Here is a 15485-nt window from a genome sequence, read left to right on the forward strand (position 1 = left end):
CTGATCCTGAAAATGAAATAAATTGGGAGATTCAGGGTGAATTCCTGCGTTCTCTGCATTACCAAGAAAATAAGAGCCCCATCAGGTCCAGCAATTCAGACTGACTTAAGAACAAGCAATTTAACATGCACCATATTGGATGCTTCTTTATGTGTAATTCTGAACAGTGGGGCATGTAATTAGGTGATCTCATTGTATCATTTTAGAATAACTATAGTGTATTTTCCATTGTTACAAAATTTGAAAGCGGTATCTTAAGTGGTTTTTACATAATAAATTATTTAATGAAGGTACTCCACAACTATACCTGACAAGCAAATTATTACTCTAGGTTTTGCCCGACAGAGAGTCAAAGATAGTCCGTGGGAAAAGGTTAATGCGAGTACATTACGTTCTCAAAGTCTGCCCAGTATAAACCTTGCCACAAGTGCAGGGAACTCTGTAGATACCAGGTCGTTGCAATTTAGGGAAACTGTCCTTAGCTGGTCGCAGGAGTTGCCTAATCTTGGCATAAACCCAAAATATACACCATGAATAGTTATACGGGTCATGAAAATCTAAATGATAATATTACAGTCTTAACCCATTACTGCATGAAGTTTCCTGGTTGCATTTTAATTATTTTTTAAAATGTTTTCCTAACCATTTGTAAATACATTAAATATCTATAATGCATAAAACCTGGAATATTGCGTACTTTGGTAGGAAGGCCAGATCCGAAAAATCGGATCACATGCAAGGATGACAGTGACAAACATGGAAGGAAGAGAAGACTCAGTAAGAGAAGACCAGTGTAACACAACAATAGTTTGTTTATTGTTGATTTTGTTAGAATATCAGTTAGAAATACATTCACATACAAGAAACATGCTCAAATGTTGATACAAACAAGTGCTTTGCTCAAAATTCTGTACTTCTATCACACTTCGCATCAGTAGTGGCGATTGGGGGGGAGGGGGCAGTCGCCTCCCACTTTGTGGAGAAAAAATAACCTTATTCTATTTTAACCTCCTGACATTTTTTTTAAGTGTCGACAGATTGAAGAACCTAAGAGTTATAAAAAATGGCCTGAAACTGGAAATTATAAAAAAGCAAATTTGTATAATCCCTATTGTTTCTTCAGCTAATTCCTTCCTTTAATTTCTTTAATACTTGCTGGGAATACGGACAAAATGTTGTTCGTTGCGGCTAACAGATTCATATTGCACAGCAGCGTGTAGTATGTTCTGTGAGAAAGGTGAGGTCATGGATCCTGAGGTATGATTCACCCGCTTGCCATACACATTCGTCATTCTGGGAGTCTCACTCAGCCAATGTGTTTATTACTTTGTTTGTAAAATACTAAATGATTTTTTACTTGTGTAATTGCATGTTTAATTGTTGTCCCTTTGTTGAAAGTTTTATTGTGTAGTACTATTATTACCACACTTAATTTGGTAGACTCAACCTTTACGTCTCTATCGAAATTCGCTCAGACAGCATTAAAACATCTTACCATTATGTAGGTTTTTTTTTTCCTACCCTCTCCCCTGCTATAGGCTGGAGCCCTTAAAGCTGGGTACTTTTTGTTGTCTGTAGACCTAATGTACATTTTTGTGGCTTCCCCCCACTTCTAACTCCCAATCGCCACTACCGCTTCGCATAACACACTACATCAATCTGCAGAGTTCTTCAAGGGAACTGTGAGGCATTATACTAGCACTGTTTTTCTAGTATGAATGGTAGGCCTTGAAACATTTTGGATGCAGGCCTATGTCACATTTGCCTCACATGAACTTTGCTTTACCTGAACACTGGCGGCATTTCTTTTCTGTGCTCTCGGAAATAATCCCATGGATCCTTCCGTCAAAGCAACTATCTATGTTGGAATCCCACGGGTTTTTCCTCTTCTAGAAACAGTTCCGTGTGTCTTCACCAAACTAACGCATACATCTCGTCGATACTGCAGGAAGCTTTGCGATTTATCATCCAGCAAGGCTTTACGCATTATCAGTCATGGCATCGACATTATAAACATCCACTAAGTAAATAAAGATTGGCCAGTACCATTTTTTTTACATATTCTGGTTCTGTATGGTGCCACTAACTGATCTATTAGATCTACACTCCCTATTCCTTTATTATAAGCGACAAAAAGTATAGGCTGCTTGATTCTCACCTTTCCTTTGTTTTCCGTGGACCATCTAGAGCAGGTTCCCTCCCTGTTTTCACCCTGGTTTGTTGCTATGGTCACAACATTATCCTTCCATCTCACAGCTAATATTTTGCCCGAAGAATGGAAATAGCTGGTTCCATGTGGCAATTTCTTCATTTCTGTGGTGCTTATGAGAGGGCATTTCTCGGTACGGCCTTCTCGAATAGTTCCAGTTCCACAGTAACGTTCATCAGACAGGTGTCTTGAGCAATTTTACTGATGTGAGATAGTTATCAAAGTATCGCTTGAACCCTTCGCGTTTGTTAATTTACTTTATTAGTATAATAACTGTATCACCGCCTAAGCGAAACTGCTTGTCATCATTTTCTTCCTTCCCTCTATAAATTTTGAAGGACACCATATAACCAGATGAAGAACAAAGTGCCCAGTTAGCATAGCATAGTATATCCCACATCGTTCCATCTATACAATGGATCGACGAATGAAGCCCCTCCACCAACTTCTGTCTTTGTACCTTTCTCCTTCTTCAGTGTTGTCCCAGTCCTCTTCTTGTTGCTGAATGTCGTTTTTCACCATGTCTGTATATCGCATTCTTGGCCGCCCTCTTGATCTTGAATATTTTAACTGCAGATCATACATTTTTCTGGGTATGCGATCAGGATTCATCCTTCGCATGTGACCATACCATTTGAGTCTACACAAAGTTATGTTAGGCTGATGACACACGGACCGGTTTTCGCCGAGTCGGCGCATGTTTCTATTGTATCAGATGGGATGAAACAAACACAGCGGTGCTCGCCGACAGGCGGCAGATTTGCCAACTCGGCCTGTCGTGTAGCTGGCGGTGCAGCGAGCATTTTGAAGACTTTGTGTGCGCTCTAGCGCCATAGATTTAATACATTCAGCTGAATCACGGCCGACTTGATGCTTCGCTCACCGGGCGAGTTGGCCGTGCGCGTAGAGGCGCGCGGCTGTGAGCTTGCATCCGGGAGATAGTAGGTTCGAATCCCACTATCGGCAGCCCTGAAAATGGTTTTCCGTGGTTTCCCATTTTCACACCAGGCAAATGCTGGGGCTGTACCTTAATTAAGGCCACGGCCGCTTCCTTCCAACTCCTAGGCCTTTCCTGCCCCATCGTCGCCATAAGACCTATCTGTGTCGGTGCGACGTAAAGCCCCTAGCAAAAAAAAAAAAAAAAAAAAAAAAAAAAAAAAGATGCTTCGCTCTAGTCGGGCGTGGCTGAATTTACGCAGCGATTGCATCATTGGTAGGTATTCTTGTATTAGATATCATGAAGTATCTTTGAAATTCAATAATATACACGTAAAAGGACATATAGAGTACCGGGCGAGTTGGCCGTGCGCGTAGAAGCACGCGGCTGTGAGCTTGCATCTGGGAGATAGTAGGTTCGAATCCCACTATCGGCAGCCCTGAAGATGGTTTACCGTGGTTTCCCGTTTTCACACCAGGCAAATGCTGGGGCTGTACCTTAATTAAGGCCACGGCCGCTTCCTTCTAACTCCTAGGCCTTTCCTATCCCATCGTCACCATAAGACCTATCTGTGTCGGTGCAACGTAAAGCCGCTAGCAAAAAAAAAACAAAAAAAAAAACATATAGAGTAAGTAGACTTTTTGAATAAGAATAAGAACAATCCTTTATTTTTCGGTAATTTTAGCTAGCTTCCTCACCTAACGTCACGCTCACTAATGTGCATCTAAAATGACTGCTTATAAGCAGTCATCGGGTGCGTATCGAGCAGGCAGTGGTGTCGTCACAGTCGGCAAAAACCGCTCTGTGTATCAATCACAGGCGACGGCCGACTCGGCAAAAACCGCTCCGTGTGTCATCAGCCTTATCCTGCATTCTGCCAACTGAGTCATGTCTCTGATGTTCTCATTACAAATTTTATCTTGTCTTGTTTTGCCAACCATCGCTCGGACAAATCTCATTTCAGCTGCCTGAATCCTTGCTTCATCCTTTTTCCTCATGGTCCAGGTTTCACTCCCATATGTAAAATTGGCGTGTAATAAGTCAGATAAATTGCTTGCTTGCTTGCATTTCAGTTGTGCTTTTGGGTTCCATATTAGGTCTCAGACGACTCTGTAGAATGTTCCTCCAGCTTGAATCCTGCTGGTAAGCTCCTCTTCAATGGAGCCTGTTGCTGATATCATGCTCCCTAGATATTTGAATTTGTTGGACATTTTGAGTTGTTTACCTTCTTCAGGTTGACCCCTTCTCTGCATAACCAACACTTCACTTTTTGTCCTGACTGAATCTTAGGCCGTACCCTTTAGCTGTTACTGTTCATGCATTGATCTGATCCTGAAGTTCCTCCTTGGAATCTCCCCATATACAGATGTCATCAGCAAATAGAGCATACTTGTTGTTGAATCTCATTCATCACAGTAATGAACAGAAGAGGTGACAGAACTCCACCTTGTCTTAGGCCTGTAGTTATTCTAAAGGGTTCTATCATTCCTGATGGTGTTTTGATGCGACTACCAATGTCTTAAATTCTCAATTCGTTTTATTATGTTATTATTGATTCCACTGTTTCTTAGCACTTCCCAGACTTTGTCCCTGCTTACAGCATAAAAGGCCATTTTGATATCCTGGACCTTATTATGTTCATAATACTTCTCCATTAGCTGACGCAGTCCAAATATTTAGATCAACTGTTGATCTGCCTTTCCGGAATTCGTATTGTTCCTCTGATAACTTTAATTCTATCAATGGTCTTATTTTCCTTTCTAAAATCCTTTCATACAGCTTTCCCACTTGGGAAGTTAATGTAATTCCTCTGTAATTGGAACATTTCTTCCTGTCACCTTTTTAAAGAGTGGAATGATAACTTTTTTCCAATCTGCCCATCCTTCCATATCTTGTGAAAAAGTCTATACATCCACTGCTTTCCTGCATCTCCCATAGACCTGTTCATTTCACCACACACTTCATCAGTGCCTGGAGATTTTACTGTTTTGATGTACTTCCATGTGTATTCTGTATCGTTCCATGTCAGATCTATTATAGTGTCTTCCATCATTAACTAATCTATCTAATGGAATGTTTGTGATATTCACATTTAACAGCTTATCAAAATAATTCTTCCATTCTTCTTTGATCTCTCTGTCATCTGTAATGAGATGCCCACTATCACTAGTCAGATAATTAGTCTGTTCTTTGTCCCTCCTATTCTTCATCATTCCATACGTGTTTCTGTTGCCATCTACATCTTCATTTAGTTTATCACTCCATTCATTCAACCGTTTTTTGTTTTTTTTTTGTTTTTTTTTTCCTTCTGCTCTGACAACCTGCTTTGATTCTTTTTTTTGCCAACTTATGGAGTTCTTTGTCCTTGTCTGTTTGACTTTTGAAATATTTTCTGTAAGCATTGTTCTTTTTAAGGACTGTGTCTCTTTCCATTTCCTTTTGCCATTTGTTCTTCCACATGTCTCCTCTGTTGTCTTGAACAAGCATTCCTTGAAATTTTTCCATTCTTCTTCAACTGTTCCAGTGTCTGTTTTTGTTATTCGCTGCTGGATTTTTTCTTGATATTCTGTGGCCTTCTCTTTATCCTTCGATTTCCATACCTTTAATTTCTTGTCCTGGATGGTTCTTATTTCTTTCAAGCTTTTAAACCTGAAATAATTGACAAGGAGCCTATGATCACTGTCAAGAGACACACTTGGAATCACTTTCACATCCAGCAACATTCCTTGTATATGTTAATCAAGCTAATATACCGCATAATCCCAAATACGACCCGCCACCGAATAAGACCCACACCCTAAATTTGAGATGGCAAAATGCAGAAAAAAATAAAAATTAAATAACTTGCATACCTATTTAATTTTCTTCAAATATACCACAAATATAAATTCAAACAGCTTACAATTACTAAAATCATCAAAAAAATCATAAATAAAATCGGTCCAATACTCAGATCATTCACAATTCACCGTCGTCATCTGAAGTTTCACCATAGGAACTTTCGTCGCTGGCATCTTTCCACAAATAGTTGTCCTCACTACCATCCACTGAATTTTAAATTCCACATTTCTTATAGCTTTTGGACACTAGATCGTTGGGAATGCGCACCCTTGCAGTCTTGATCCAGCTGCATATTAGTCCCACCTCAGGCCTTTTCACTCGTCCGGTTGGTGTTAACGCGTGATCACCATCAGACATCCATTCGGTGTACAACTGTTTCACTGCAGTTTTGAAAGGTCGGTTCACGCACACATCCAACGGCTGTAGAATATGTGAGTCCTCCGGGAATTATTGCAAGATCGGTTTTTCCTTTCGTCGTCATATCTTTTACGGCGTCAGTTGTATGTCCTTGGTAACTGTCCAACGCAAGCATGTTTCGTTTTTGTAACAAAGCTCCCGTGTGGCGTTGCCAAACGCACTTCACCCAGTCCTCAACTAACGCACTGTCCACCCAGCCGGACTCGTGTTCTAACAACACTGGACGGCAAGTTTCCTTTCGGAAGGGTTTTACTTTTCAAAACCACATATGGAGGGATTTTGGTTCCATCCGCTAATACGCACATTACCGTGCATTGTTCCTTTTTGTCACCACCTGTTCTGATGGTTACACTTTTAGAACCTTTTTTATCCACTGTATTTTCTAACAGCGTTTCAAAATAGACAGGTATCTGGTCAGCATTCCTAATTTGCGACAGCAGAAAAGAATTTTGCTTCCTCAAATGAATAATGTGACGTTCAAAGGCCATTAATTTTTCTTCATTCGCCCCAGGGAGACGTGAAATAGATATGCATGTCCGAATGCACAATCCCTTTCTCCAATAAAAGTTTCGGATCCAACTGTGGCTTGCAGTAAGACCCTGTGTTTTGAGTTCTTTTGAAATCTCTAGTGGTTTCAGTTGACACATTTCACTAGAAACACCATATTCTGACTCATATTTTTCTATCACAAATTTGTGGAGTCGTTCTTCAATTTCCGGAAACACTGCGCTCCGCCCGCGGAACGCTCTGCGATCGCCGTTACTTTTTAGAGGTTTTTCCTTCTTCTGCCAGTCACAAATACACGATTCATCAATATCGTACTTTTTGCCAACGGCACGATTTCCGTATATTTCAGCTTCGCTTACAACTTTAAGTTTCTCACGCACAGTAAATAACCACAGGCGCCGTTTTGAATCCATCGCTTACTATTGAGACAGCACTTTCTCGGGACAGATACGGAACTCGAATGTGAGCGAGGTGGACTTCCGTAACCAACAGTCTCAACTCTCGCAAATGACGATCGAGCATCTGCAGCAGCAGCTTTCATATTAACCCATATTCTTTGATTTACCGTATTTCATTGCCTTACATTTCGCATTTACATGCCACTGTAACCGTATTGAGAAAAAATCGATCTTGTTTTCGAGAACGCAACTAAAACACAATAAGACCTGAATGCCCATTTACATGTGGTATATTGAGTACGGTAACCATATTCAAATCTTTTCCAATACTCCATGTAAACGTAGTAAATATTTATGAGAATGAACGGCTTGAATACGATCCGCACCGGAGATTTAGAACCAATATTTTGGGGGGAAAAGTGCGGGTGATATTTGGGATTATACGGTAATCAATGATGGACTCCTGTTGCCTATTCCATCCATATCTGGTGATTTTGTGACTTATCTGTTTGTGATACCAGGTATTACCAATAAGTATGTTATTTCTGAGACAGAAATCTAGGAGTCTACTTTCCTCAGTGTTCCTTGGTCCCCATCCATGATGCTCTGATAACCTTGCCTATCAGACCCTACTTGGGCATTCATGTCGCCAATAACAGTGGTTCCTTCACCTCTAACTTGCTCTTCCAAGGATTCTTCAAATAGGTCTTTCTCTGAACTATCACAACCTAGCACTGAATGTTCTGGGTAGGGTTTGATTTTAGATTGACTTGGATAATCCTGTCAGATTTGAAGTTGCTGTTTCATTGAATTGTCCATAATAACACTCACTTGAACTTCCTCCTGACCAATATAGATGATAACCTTCTGTGAGTTCTTTTGACCCTTGTCCCTTCCACTTGATTTCACTCGGTCCTAGTACATTAATATTCCTCATTTTCATCAAATCAACACACTCTTCTCCCCCTGTGGGTGGGGGCTGTAGAATAACACCCACGGTATCCCCTGCCTGTCGTAAGAGGCGACTAAAAGGGGTCTCAGGGGCTCTGAACTTTGGAGCGTGGGTTGGCAACCACAGGGCCCTTAGCTGAGTCCTGGCATTGCTTCCACTTACTTGTGCCAGGCTCCTCACTTTCATCTATCCTACCTGACCTATCTTGGTCAACTCTTGTTCCTTTCCGACCCCGACGCTATTAGGTTTGCGAGGGCTAGGGAGTCTTTAATTTTCACGCCTTTCGTGGCCCTTGCCTTCCTTTGGCCGATACCTTCATTTTTCGAAGTGTCGGATCCCTTCCATTTTTCCCTCTGATTAGTGTTATATAGAGGATGGTTGCCTAGTTGTACTTCCTCTTAAAACAATAATCACCACCACCACCACCACCACCACCACCAACACACTCTTGTTTTCTCTGTCATAGTAATTATATTCGGAGTTGCTACTCTGATTGTGGTTGTTGTCTTGTAGATTTTAGTTCTCTTGCTGGATCTTGATGGAGCATCGAGCGTTGAGCTGTTGTTAATATCAATACCAGGAGAACTTGCGTCCTTATTGGCTTTGTTTAACAGTCCGAGGCTTCTTTTGATTTTGAAAGCAATTAACATTTCTCTCTTCCACTGACTTGCTAGGCCTAACGTTTCAGAGGATTTTCTGTCAGGGGTTGTCTCCCTTAGCCTTTGACAGTCCCCTGCCTCACTGCAAGGCAACAGCTGATGAGTTTGTGTCATTACTAGGGCCCGGATTTTTAGGTTCCTAAAAACCACGTTTTAGTTTTTTTAATAGCTCAAAATAGTTTTTTTTAGGTTTTTATCTTCCTGAAATAGTTTTTAATGATCATTTCAATCATTACTAAAGTTATACTATTCATTCAAATTTTGTGTACTTTATTGTAACCTTCATGCCTCTCTAGTACAAAACTATACCACTCATTTCAAAACATGGGACAGAATGGCCTAATGAAAGCATTTCAAACACACCATACCAACTGAAATTAAAAATAACAAAATATTTATGCCCAAATACAATAAATGCTTCATGTAGGTTAAATTTTTGTTACGTCCAATGCATCAAGAATCATTTTCAGAAGCACAGAACACAGTTTTCACTTGCTGTTACATTGTACAAATAAATACATTTACAGATTTTTCAGAGTAAAACTTTTTTCTGTTATCTCTCAAAATATTCTCATAGCAGGAAAATGTACGCTCCACACAACAAGAAGTCCTTGGAGCAAGTTTCATTGAAGCAATAGCTCTCGGTCCCCATGGTACCTCGCCAGCAATTTCTTCTCCCTGAAGTATTGCAGACACACTGTTCATTGCTGAAAATCCAGGGTTCCACTGTAGAATTTTAGTGAGCTTGAGTGAATAGGCTTCACCCACTGGTCCTGGTATTTCCTTCTTCGAAATGGAGTCCACAACTTCTATTGAATCTTTTAATGGCAACGATGCCGACTCAACACGCTCAGTAGCTGCAGGAAGATCAGCAAAGTGTGCCCTAATGAAGGCAAGTGAAACAGCGTTCTTGTTCGTGAAAGCTCTTTTAGCCTTCACTATGCAGAGTGCATCATCGACATCAAAAGAATTTATAACATTTTTAATGTCTTCTAAGTGATTGGCATAGTATAGGGCTGCATTGAGCCATGTCCCCCAACGAGTGATTATGGGTTTGGGAGGAAGAGGAGTTTGAGGCAACATTTCCTTGAATGTGAGAATGCAGCTAGGAGCTTTAAGAAACACCTTTCTCACAGAAGAAACAATACTGTTTATTCATGGAAAAGTATTTCTAACCTCTTCAGCCAACTGTGTAAGCCATTGCCTATGCAAGTTACACGCAGCATGTTAGGGCAGAAACTCTTCAATACTTCACCAGCTTTGGTCATATATGCCGCACTATCACGCAAAAGAAGTAAAAACTTGCCATCCTGTTTTTCTCGTGGCTAAAGAATGCGAAGAGCATCTCGGACGGTACAAGCTATGGTCAGCGTATTCCACGGCACGTTTGCCGAAACCAGCGCTTCACATAAACGGATATTACCGAGCTCGATAGCTGCAGTCACTTAAGAGCGGCCAGTATCCAGTAATCGGGGGATAGTGGGTTCGAATCCCACTGTCGGCAGCCCTGAAGATGGTTTTCCGTGGTTTCCCATTTTCACACCAGGCAAATGCCGGGGTTGTACCTTAATTAAGGCCACGGCCGCTTCCTTCCAGTTCCTAGGCCTTTCCTATCCCATCGTCGCAGTAAGACATGTCAGTGCGACGTAAAGCAAATAGAAAAAAACTTACTTTTCATTATAGTAATGGGGATTTTTTTATTTTATTGAAGTTATGCTAAATAATTTCTTACCTGCTTTTGGCAGACTTGACAAAATATAATTTTGCCATCTGTAGTAAAGTACGGATCGTTACCAATCCACTGGCGAATCAACCAACTTCGAGATGACTTGCTTTTAGGCATCGCTACTACTGAGATGCGTAAGCTTCTTAAACTGCCTTCAATAATAAATTGATTTATAGGGAAAATTAATTTTAGTCTGTCGCATAATAATGTGCATAGAGCTAAACAGTGAACAGCACCGTAGCTGGCGGTAGTCGACCGTACACACTGAGAGATGGACTGAAGCTGGCAAGTTAGGCGGGCTTGTACCTGCTAGATACAGGTCAGTGAACGCCAGGGGGTTGTCTCTTGATTTGGGCTGTACCCTAGTGGAATAGTATCGTATCACGTTGTTTCGCTCGCACTAGTTATACTTACAAACCACTTCCAGTTCCAAACGATGAAGTCATTTCAAAAAGTCTTGAATAATGTTTATTTAATAAAAAAATCATTCAATTTCATTAATATTTGGTACTTCTATTTCAAAATAACGTAATACTGTCTTGAATAGCCCATTTAGTTTTTTTTAGGTTTTAACGTCTTATTTAGTTATTTTTAGGTTTTATAAGATTCAAGTAATTTACTCCATTGGTAATGAAATGGATAAGTAAGTTAAAATACTGCAGTTAACTAGCAAGGAATAAAATAGTTTAAAACCTAAAAATCCGGGCCCTAGTCATTACCTACACAAAGGTCTCATCTAACCTTCCCCTAGTTTGTCGGGTTTGGTATTGGCCGTCCAACCCTTGGCCAGACAGCCGCAGGTAGTACCATCTACTGTCACATACAGTAGCAGAGTCTTTCCTGACCTGACCTGACTTAAAGTGCCCAGTTCTTGAATCCAAATCTGATTGGTTTACCCCCTTATACAGTATATTGCTTAGCATAATGTTTCTCATAGTATGGAATCATACGTCTTCAGACAAATGCTCTTCAAATCCACCATGGCTCCTGAAATTTTCATTCAGTATATTGATGATAGGTCTCAGGTTTGGGTCAATGTTGTCATCGTCATTGAAATGCAAGTAGTGCAAAATACTTTCAAATCTATTACAGCAGATGCTGTTGGCTAAAAGCTTGGGAACATCTTCATCTGCTGGCCAGTACATACTTCTGTTGGAATATTTAGTGTACCCTGATAAAAGCAGGCCTCCTGCCAGCACCCAAAATTCTGACTCTGGTAGGCTGAGAATAACATTTTTCTGAGCTGCATATTTATTGCTTCCTCATACAATTTTCGTACCAAGTTCTCTGAATAAAACAAATGAAAAAATTGCATTGGTGTTCAGCATGTTTCTGCAGTCTCAAGGTATTGGTCACACTGAGTTTTCAACACAAGATGAGGATCTGATTTCCTTCATGTAAAATTTTAGTTTTTCTTCACACAAACACATTTCTCCTTTCGCAGGAGTCCACCATCCGTTTCAGGTACCTGAGCAACTTTTGAACCAGACGTGATGGGTCCTGGTGTAGGTTCAAGGTCTGCGTCACTAGTCTGTATTTCACATGAGCTGATCATGATCCTCCAACCAAGGTGGTTAAGGTTACCTTCATGTTCATCATCAGTTTTATCACTGTCAACGTCTGTCTCCCTACCCTCTGCCGTAACTGCAGCATATACTACATTCTCATTGTCATCACTGTCTTCCTCGTCCTTTTCCTCAAGCACTTCAGTTATCTTGGCCACATAAAGACTGAAATAAAATAAGAAACATGTCTTTTACTCATTATGTTGAGATCAGAATCATCCTACAGCAAGTAGAACATTTAGTTAGTTTGTATAAGGAGAACAATATAAGACAGCCTTGCATGCGATACGATTTTTTGGGTCCGTGAAATTAAATCGTGCTATTTCCAAAATGTATGAAGTTACTTGCCCAAAATGCATATCAAATGCATGGATTCTCAACAATACTTCTACAAGTAAGAGATCAGGTATCTTATAAATAAGTGATATTCTTGCAAAATACTTACCACATGCTGCGAGCATTGCTCCTCTTAGACGCCACGTTGTCTTCTAATTAATACTGTACCAGTCTGGCCAACTGCACATACTAACTAATGGCATTGACTTGTTCAGAAGGAATTACTGTGAAAGTGAAAAGAACAGAAAATTACACAGTTATCAAATTTAAAGACCAAAATAGCAAGATCCGATTTTTTGGATCATTTGTACTTGTGGGTTAAGCTTGCTGGGTGACCTAACACTGTCACTAATGTTGCTTTCTGGTAAATCAGAGTCTAACAGTAATCATCAGGGTGTCACTTATGTTTGTTAGACTGTCTTACTTGCCAAGAAAACGAGTTTAGAATCTTTCACCAGCACTCCAGAGTGTTGGGAGTGCGCAAAACCGAGCATCAGTACACAGGGCTGGCATAAGAAGAGGTTGTAGCATTTAGCTGAGTTCTAGCAAATTCGCCAAAAACAGCCAATGAAAGACATAACGCCAAACTTCTGTGCATGCTGTGACATTGTTGATGTAACAAGTGCAACTATGAGGGAGCAAGACTCTCTGTCTGTGAACCTGTTATCTCGATAGAGTAATATTGTAATTTCAATAACAAGCCTTATAGAGATGTTGCACCTAATCTACCCTGTACAGATTATGTCAAAACTCCTATTTTATCAACATAATTTGTACAGTGTTGATTAGGTGGAACATCCCTATACTTAAGGCTTGTTACTGAAATTAGGAAATCAAAATACGCAACATGAAGATTATACGTTTTGAAGAGTAATATTGTGACGTTGCTGTTTCAGGACCCAACTTGTGATGGCGGCCAGTGGGACATGATGGTGAATCTAATCAATAGACATGGTCTCGTTCCTAAGAAATGTTTCCCCGAATCCTTCAGCTGTGAATCCAGCGTGCGTATGAACGCTGTTCTCAAGAGCAAGGTGGGTATCTCCTCTTTTGTTCTGTTTCAACCATTGACACAGTACAACTGTGGATATGACGACGTCCAAAGGACCCGACAGATTATATCGTTACCAAGGAGTGGTTGTGTAACAAATACAGTGTTCTCCCTAGGACTTATCTAATGGGTTCACCTAGATATGTGCTGATTACATAGTATTTCAAGTTGCTTTACATTGCACCGACACAGATAGGTCTTACAGACACGATGCGGTAGAAAAGGGCTAGGAGTGGGAAGGAAGCGGCTGTGGCCTTAATTAAGGTACATCCTCAGCATTTACCTGGTGTGAAAATGGTAAACCATGGAAAACCATCTTCAAGGCTGCCGACAATGCACAACAGTTGCGCACTCCTAACCGTACGGCCAACTTGCTTGGTTTACATAATATTAATACATATTTGAGTCATTGAGTGTTCCAAATTAAAATGTAAATACTATAAATTATTTAAATGAAAAATCTTCATTATTATCAGCATAACTGCACGAGTTGAGTTACATCAGAGTTTAAATCTTTAGCTTATGAAGTCGTGTCATGCGCGAGTGGTGTCCAGATTAGCATGGAATCGCATGCAAGGACTCGATTCTGCGGGACATAACAAACCCGTCTGGTACTCCACCAGCAGCTGGCTGATGATAAACGAACAGTAGAAGTTCAAAATACTCTGTTATGTCTTCTTCGTAATAGTACTAAAACAGTTCAGTTTTGCAGTTAATGTTTACATGTGTAATATTATTGTCAATGCCCTGACAGGAATAAATTGAAATTTTATCTTTTTCTCTTTTTACGTAATATTCCTCATCTGGCTACTCATTCCTGCCACCCAGCTGATGAAAATTTCTGGGGAGAACACTGAAATATTTTATTTAATGACATGGAGCAAAACTTAATTGGATTTTATGAATAGTTAAAACTGTTACGAGTCACAATAATGTTTATTAAATGATGAGACTTTGCTCCATCTGGGGTCAGTTTTAATTATTCATAAAGAATTAATTCACAGACAAGGCCTACATGAAAATACAGTATATGTAAGCTTCTCCTCTACACGGAAAGGCTTAAATCATTTTTGGTCTTAGAAGACGGGAGAGTGGATCAGATTCTTTTGTAGGCTCTAACGACATGCAAGGGGTGCAGATAATGCATCCTTTATGTGCACCCAGAGTTCCAATAATAATCATCATCATCATCCTCATCCTTCATTCCCCTTATCCAGGTCCTGCTGGGTCACTTGTCCACCTTCCATTATTCCTCCTCCATCATTTCTTCTTGTTGCACTCGTCTTTGTTCTAGGACTCACCCTCTTCCCCTTGAACTTCATCTCCATCATCTGTCCTCCTCCATCCCCTTTACATGTCCAAACCATCTTAGTTTACTCCTATCAGTTCTCTCCATTCCGACCTCCTTTCTCGCTCTGTCTTTCCTATCACACTTCTTAGGTATTTCATTTTGCTGCCTTGATTCTCCCTCCTTGTTGTTGTCCAGGTCTCAGCCGCATAAGTCAATATACATTTAGCTAATCTTCATACCATATTTATCAATTTCCTTGTACTTCTTTCCTGTTTGTTTCCCAGGCCACAATATTATCATCATCATCATTTTCTAGCTCCAGTTTCCCTAGTGTGGTGTACAAGCGCTCGCCACTTATTTCTGTCAAAGTATAGTTTCTGTTCCTCTGTGTCCTCCCACATGGCACTCTTCTTGCTGACCTGTGTGTATCCATCGATTCCTTGGCCTCCCCCCTTTCACTTCTCTGTCAAAGTAATTCCTTGTCCATCCTCATAACATGTCTCAACCATTGTAGCCTGCGTCTTCCTAAAACAGCCTCCTTCCTGTTTGCTCCATTCCTAATCTTATCTTTTGGTTCATTGTTCTGATGAATTTCA

General features: G+C 40.4%; 1 protein-coding gene across 3 annotated transcripts in view; it reads left to right on the forward strand.

The window, feature by feature from the left end:
* LOC136886321 (bleomycin hydrolase) overlaps positions 1–15485 on the forward strand; it is a 63677-nt gene that overhangs the window by 23994 nt on the left and 24198 nt on the right. For all 3 annotated transcript variants that reach the window (XM_067159055.2, XM_067159053.2, XM_067159054.2), the window contains one exon: positions 13444–13581. In XM_067159055.2, the coding sequence (XP_067015156.2) occupies positions 13444–13581 (138 nt within the window). The remainder of the gene's footprint in view (positions 1–13443; positions 13582–15485) is intronic.

The sequence above is a fragment of the Anabrus simplex genome, chromosome X (assembly GCF_040414725.1).
Source record: "Anabrus simplex isolate iqAnaSimp1 chromosome X, ASM4041472v1, whole genome shotgun sequence".
NCBI lineage: Eukaryota > Metazoa > Arthropoda > Insecta > Orthoptera > Tettigoniidae > Anabrus > Anabrus simplex.